At 35.9% G+C, this 7,894-nt stretch overlaps 1 protein-coding gene across 2 annotated transcripts in view; it reads right to left on the bottom strand.

Moving 5' to 3' along the window:
• LOC108746111 (transmembrane protein 132C) overlaps positions 1-7,342 on the bottom strand; it is a 104,145-nt gene extending 96,803 nt beyond the window's left edge. For both annotated transcript variants that reach the window (XM_018482662.1, XM_018482661.1), the window contains exon 1: positions 6,501-7,342. In XM_018482662.1, the coding sequence (XP_018338164.1) occupies positions 6,501-6,606 (106 nt within the window). In that variant the 5' untranslated portion in view covers positions 6,607-7,342. The remainder of the gene's footprint in view (positions 1-6,500) is intronic.
• Positions 7,343-7,894: the final 552 nt, after the last annotated feature.

The following is a 7,894-nucleotide window of genomic DNA, read 5'->3' on the forward strand; positions in this document are numbered from 1 at the left end:
ACAGAGAACATGCGATCGTCCGAAGAACAGAACAGGAATAAGGGACGAGGAATAGAAAAGGAACAAAGAAAACTTCTCTGATCCCTCTCCTGCACGTCACCGAGAATGCCAGCCATCTGGCATCATGCCGTGATTCCCTGCGACGACTATGAATGCCTGCCGGACTGTACACAGTAGAATGGTGCCTGCCATTCGAAACTCTATTCTATGAAGTGTCCCTCTCTGCTGCACCATCATTTTTCCCATATACGCATCATTGGCGTATTAAATCGTGAATGTTACCATCAATGAAGTGTCGCCGCAGTCAAGTACGACACAATATTTTTTTATCTGTTATGGATGTCACGTTTCTTAAACCTTTCTTTAAAAATGTTTATACATTGTTATGGCATTTTAAATTTTTAGGAGTGAAATTTCACTTCCAAAGAGTGATAGTTGCGCCAGTCCGACAGGAGTGAAATTTTCACTCTTAGACAGTGAAGAATCATTCGAAATGAGAATGGATTTTCAATTTATGTGGAGAGTAAATAATTTCACTCTCCAAAGGGAGAGACTAAAATTTCACTCTAAATAATAAATGTTTAAGTTTAGTCTCTCTATATCTAATCTAAAAATTATTAGGCTCTTTCGATATGTTTTTGCACAAAACGAACGAATATGGCAGAAAAAAAGCTTGTCTTAAGCTCTGTCTTAAGCAGCGAGATACTAAAGATCGTTAAAGTTGACTTTTTAGATTAGGTTAAGAAATTTATTCCTAAAGGAAAATGAAGTGAAGTTCACTCCTTGCCGAACCTCCTGGCGCAATTATCACTTTTTTTGGAGTGAAATTTTACTCCCAGAAGAATGTGTACTTGGATTTTCCAACTCCTTAAGAGTAATATAATTGTCTCATTTGCTCAGGTTAAGATATTTTTTATTACTATTAAATAGTACCATGGAAAGTTCGTGTCGTTTTTTCCCCTATAAATATCTCTTGAAAAAACGACACGAATTTTTCGGTTGGTACCTAATATATTGAATACTTTAATATTTATATGTAAATATTAATAACATGGCTTTTGCTTTATATTTTAAAATATATCTATTATCACACATACGCGCACGCACACGCACGCGCACGCACACACACGCACACATTTCAAAGTATAACTTAAAGAAAAGTTTTTAATAATAATACGTGTTTGTAATAATCATAAAAAAAAATATCAAATAAAGCAATTGAGAAACACTACTCTAAGCAAAGGATGAAACGATCAATCAGCGTGATAGTAAATAGCGTACTCCTAAAGGATAACAGTAAGATAAGTCAAAAACGAGGAAATCGCTCGCTACTTCCATATAATCAAAAGCAATACAGTTTCCCTCTGTCAATCTTTCCATTAAACTTTCTCTCGATTATTACATCATAACGTTATTATTGATATAAGGGTATTATTATATGTACATATTATATGTATATAATGCGCGAGTATTTGTTTCAAAATACGAATACGAATACAATAATTTCTTCTAAATCACTTAAGTCCAAAATTGTTCCCCGCACTAACAAAACAAAAATATCACTTAACGTTGAATCAATATATCAGTCTTTAATATGTGAAAAAGAATTCTTAGTACATATGCATGCTGCTTATGCAATTCTCTCAGACATCGTCTCGATACGAAAAATATCCATACTCAAGACACGATAAATCTAAAATTTTTCGTCTAGAAAGCGTTTCTACATTTATGAACTCTTAAAATATTTCCATATTTTGTTAAAGCAAAAAAGAAGGATACGCTTAAAATATTATAATATTAAAATCGATGATATTCAAAATATTCAAAGAACATGTCTTTCATTGTATAATATATATGTTTAATAAAATTTGAACTTTTTATTTATTAAATTCGGAACTGTAGTCGCAGTTACATATATAAAAATTTATAACGTCTTGAACATTTATCAATTATATCAGTAATCAGCATATATGTATATATACGTAAATGGGATAGTATTAATTCGCAAAACTTTAAAAGTTGTATAACTCATTATTTTCATGACATAATTGGAAACAGTGTAACTATATTTAAAAAATAAAAAAAAAACTGTAAAAAATATATTAATTCACATCCAAATATATACATATACATGTAAAATAAATCATTTTCAGAAGTTTTTCAGTTTCTTGTATCATCTGATTCTGACGAACAGTATCGGAAATATTTGCTCACTCACGCTTTTCACGATGACGACTATATAAATTATGCATGAGTTGAGCCTATGGCGAAAAGCGAAGTTTTTTCGCGTGCATATCCGGAGCAAAATCCGGAATTTGATAGCATCGAGAAGAGAGATTATATATTTTTTATTGCTCTTTACATTGCTCTTCTAACTAAAACACAATATTAAAAATTATTGTATACAATTAATGAATCTAATTTTACGATGCGTTTGATTGAAAGTGGGTTACACGAGCAAGAATATCTCTCGTTAATATCCACATTACAATCATCTCATTATTAAGAAAAGAAATATGATGAGGAAAGGAAACTTTTCCACATAATCATTAAAAAAAAAGATTACACAATCTCCATGGAGTAATTATCCGGTTATTGGTATAATTACTTCACTTCCTAGGTAATATAATATAACTTTCTTGCTACAAGTTATATCTCCGTTTAATAATTGCTATAATTTTTATTTTCACTTATACTACTATATGTACATATACATACATAATGTACTCACAAACGTTTATTTTTGTATTTTACATTAGCAAATATAACATATATCGTGTGTGTATATATTTTCTGGTATTCATTTTAATCGCAACAGATAAACATTTTAAAAATACTCAATTTACAAAAAAACATTCCATATGAAACTTGTATAGATAGATGGCGACATCTATCTATTTGGAATGTTCTTTGGTAAAATTGCATATTTTCCATTAAGATTAAAATCAATCATCCTGTATATGTGTACACACACACACACGCGCGCGCGCGCGCATGTATCTCTTCATTTATAAAGACACTGTAGACAACGTAACTCTAAACAAAAATATTTAGATGCTGCGATATAAATATTTAGATATTATACTTTTGACAACATCGCCGCGGGCTAGCAAAATGTTAATTAATCGGCTGTAAAGAGTCTCAAATTTAAAACCGCGAATCAAATATCAGCAACGGAAATAAGATTCTTCTTTCATCTGTTATCATTTCCTACCGTTCTCTTGAATGAAACGCGTTCAAGACAACGTTAGCGATACAACGCGATACGACGCGACGTCACATCATGCACTCACACCCTCGTCGTGTCGCACGTGCTGCATACGTAATGCGCATCGACGCAACGAACAAAGCGAGACGCAAGTGCATATCGTCGAATCACGATGGATGGGACAACCAAGGGGTGCTAAGCTCTCTGTGCATATATGCTTTAGAAAGTATTTGAATTATTGATCCTACAAAAAAAATTGCAAAGCCATCGATCCTGTTTTATGTTACATGCCTGACGAACAGATTCGAAATAAACAGAGATAATAATAGCAAAGTAAATTAGGTCACGAGATATTCCCTCGTAGAATCCCCTCGCCTCGCCCTATATATTTTTCCTCTCAATAATTTAAAAAGATATTTAAGAAAGATACAATTTTTCATACTTTTTGAATATGCAGCAGACGGAAAGTTAAGACATACATTAAATTTATAGTTGTAAAATTAATAATTTGCTTCGATTCCTATTTATTATTTCTACATCTTCAAACATTTCCAAATCTTCATCTATCAAATGACAAGCTAAATAGTATAAATAGTTGTATTGCTGTCAGTATTGCTCATCTTATTCGCGTAATGATCCCAAATCTGCACTATTCCAATTCGTCGTCTCTACTATCTATTATAGACTTTATAAGTAAAACGAATTTTTCTTATTAGGATCAAAGGACAATACTCGTATAATATGATAATAAATAAGAAATGTGTTTTAGCATTTGCTAATTTTGCTACGTCTATATCAGGCACATATGTAGATTTAGTTTTCATTCTTACTCTTCTTATTATCTTTAACTTAAGCTCGAATTATCTTACTTTCACTCTTCCTCTACATACTTATTACACGACTACTCATAAAAGCACATACGTAGGTATACATAAATAATGTGTGTAAATGTATGTATGTATGTGTTATTCCTGGTGTGTGTTTATTCTTCGGAGCCTTTACCAAAATCAAGAATTGATAAATAATGTGTAAATGCAAGTGCAGAGTATCCATAAAGATCAGACTCTGCACTCAAAAAAGTAATCTTGCAGTTATAGCGAAAATTATCTAAGTACGAAAAATTAGCTAAAATAGATAAGTTTCTAGCGAGTACTGCAATATTGGATATGTATTGCATCTAATCATATAGATGACAGAGATAGAATTTAGATTTGTGCTATAAATTCTATGCGTATGATACATAATTTTCTATTAGATACAAAAAAACAGTAATAATTCTAGCTGGAGCAGCAAAATATTTTTTTGCGTGCGATCTGGATTAAATTTGAATGACTGCGCGGATAGTCATCATTGCAGATAAAAATGATAATATACGTAATTCCGTAGCTTGTCTACGCATAAACGAATACGCCGGTGCACAAAAAAAGACTAGTCTACATCTTCTCCGCTGCAGTATTTTTTATGTTAATGATTACGCTTATATATATTATATCTTCCGCAACGGAAAAATCTCGTTTAAAATTAAGATAATTAAAAATCATAATATTGAATAATGAGCAGAAGTGAGTAAATTTTGTTATAACTGTTGTTGTCAATTTTCATAAGTATATCGTTAAATTTAGATATACAGGATGTCTCGCAACTACCAAACTTTCCTCTTAAGAATGTATTCTTGAGGTAATTTTGAAAATCCTAATACAAAAATGTCAAGTACAACTACAATAGTTTTTGAATTGATTAAAGATAGTATGTAACTCGAAATCTATTATACAGCCTCGATATTTTCGTATTAGGATTTTGGTCTTAGAATGCTGACATTTTCGTATTAGGATTTTTCATCTCAAAATTACATCAAGAATATATCCTTAAAAGGAAATGCAGTAGTTGCGAGACATCCTGTAGATTTTAAATATAGATTTTAAATTCGCTAAGAAAAGAAGAACATTAAAAAATCTTTTAATTACAAGAATGTCAAATCCAAAGGAAAAAAATAGTCCACAATTTGTTACAACAAATGTACACAAACTTTCAACAATTTTATTTCAGTGAAAGCTTTGTTTCTTTTTTGTATCTTGATACTTTTCTTAAGGCGCCTCCGACGGTATGACCAACGTACGGCAACATTAGCAAATATCATACACATACGTGACATACATAATTATGCATATTGAATGTAGTCAATATTTAGTGAATGTGTTCAAAGTTAGCGTATACATAAGGTGATTGTCCGGAGACGCCTTTACATTAACAATGTGATTATATTCTGTAATTAGTTTAAAACAAGATTGTAAAGCGCAAGAATCAAATTGTTAAAACGTTGCTGCAATCAAAATTTTATTTTTAGGTATAAAAATATGTAAAATCAAATTTTTAATAAATTCACATTTAAGTGGATTATAATCTCAGCAATTTAATCGAGACAAATTGATCGTAATTTGCGAGAAACGACCAAGCAGAATTAATTCACGATATTCTCTAAAATATTTATAATTCGTAAATGTTATAAATATCATATCGGTGACGTTTTATTATTTGTAAACGTAAACATACTTGAATTAGGACATATAAATTGCACTCTAACGATTCTGCGATATAATTTCCACATCAGACGCGCGTTTTAACGCTTGAAAATTGGATTGGAATAATAGCTATTTACGGAATTCCGCGTTTAAAATTAAAATCGTGTATTATATATATATATTTTATCATTTACTTAAAAAATAAATATACCAGACTAACGTCAAGAGATTATAGAATAACGTTTAAACGACGAGAAGTCTATAAAAGACAGATTAATATATTGATCGAGCTTTTATTTATTAATTCTAGGGTAAACCCTTTAAGAAATACAAAATATAAATACAAAATTGATTAAGTAAATACGTAAAATTGCAATGCAGTATAAACGCAGTAATATCAGTGAATGCCGAAATAGCATATCATAAAAAAAAAATAACGTGACAAAATTCTAGCGATAACAACAAAATAAAATAAAAAGTAAAATAGAAATAATACCAAAAAATAAAGGAAAATAATAAAACAAAAACAGAGAGAGAGAGAGAGAGAGAGAGAGAGAGAGAGAGAAGGGGAGGGAGGGAGAGAGAGAGAGAGAGAGAGAGAAAGAGAGGGAAAGAAGGAGGGAGGGAAAGAGAAAGAGAGAGAAACAGAGAGAGGGAGGGGACGGAGGAAGAAAGATTTATTTCGTAGGCTTTCTCTCTTTTGGTGGGCAGAAACAAAACGGAGAAAAACGACGCGTATGAAACGAAATGGCGAGTAAGTGTGCAAGACTTACCGGCAATGGCGACGAATAGGAAGAATATCCACGTATCCATGAGTCTGCCGGTTGAGAAGAAGCCGCCACTGCCGCTGCTTCTAGCTGGGAAGTTTCGCCTGTCCATCACGCGTTGAGACACATCGCTGATTTGACACTCGAGATTTCACTCCTCCTTCCGATTCCGCAGCCAATACACAACAACCGATCCGCGCCGTATCGCGCGAATCACTGAAAAATCCTTGGAACGGAACGACGAGCGCGCGGGGGCGCGCGCGCGCGCGCGCGAGTCGTCTCTCAACCAACTTCACTCGAGTCTCAACGGAACGGAAATTTGTCCTGCCGCGTTCCAGTGTCCTTCCTTCACATCGTATACTCGTATATTACAACGTTCTTACACGCGATAGTTGGCACGAACGAAATGACAGGATCGACGACGACGCTCTCGACGGTCGCGCGCACCGCCTCCTCGCGCGTGCCCACGACGTGTGCGTCTTACGATACGCGTGCGTGGATACGAGTTTACGCACTCTACCTTCGTCGTGGGTACATATATTAGATGTGTATATACGTGCGTGTATACGTACGCGTTACGTCGAACGTGATTGAACGTGGTCGGATACGTCCGCTGGATAACGTCTATACGTAGTACGTGTAGTACGCGTGCGAGAAGAGACGTCAAGTTGCACTACCGGCGCTCGCGACGCGTGCCGGAGCGGGACAAACAAACGCTACGACGACGGAGACAACGAAGACAACAAACGGCGCGTACTTATTTGGCCGATGACGTCTTGGCGAACGGCGAGATTACGCGCGTCAGACGAAAGAATGAGGGATAGAGAAACCAAAAAAGAAATTGAAAGAGGAAGAGAGAATGAGAGAGAGAGAGAGAGAGAGAGAGAGAGAGAGAGAGAGAGAGAGAAGAGAATAGAGAAAACGTGAGGTGAAGGAAACGACGTCCCTCGACGACGTGGAGCGCAGCGGCGTGCGTACGCGGACCGTCGTGCTCTCACCGCCGCGTTACCCGGAGTATTGACCGACTCTGCTCCTGCTTCGACACAGCGCGGCGCGGTGCGGATGAAGAAGAGGGGATGACCGAAGCGCGAATGTGGAGAAGAGAATCGGCGGAGCGGGGAGGAGAGGAGAGCGGAGCTGAACGAAACTGAACGGAGCCAGCGGAGCAGGCCGCAGGCATGCTCCGTACTGCCGACTGCCTCGTAACTGGTCTTACGGGATGCGCGCGCACCACGCAGGCGCGCACCTCAAATTTTGTACTTCACCAGCGCGGCGGCTCCGGCCCCCGCTAGTCCGCTCCCCTCTGACCGTCCCTGTCCCCGTCCCAGTCCTCGTCCCCGTCCCCGTTCCCATTCCCGTTCCCGTTCCCGACTGTTCGTCCAGGCAGCTAGCCAGCCGGC

The sequence above is a fragment of the Trachymyrmex septentrionalis genome, unplaced genomic scaffold (assembly GCF_001594115.1).
Source record: "Trachymyrmex septentrionalis isolate Tsep2-gDNA-1 unplaced genomic scaffold, Tsep1.0 scaffold16, whole genome shotgun sequence".
Taxonomy (NCBI): domain Eukaryota; kingdom Metazoa; phylum Arthropoda; class Insecta; order Hymenoptera; family Formicidae; genus Trachymyrmex; species Trachymyrmex septentrionalis.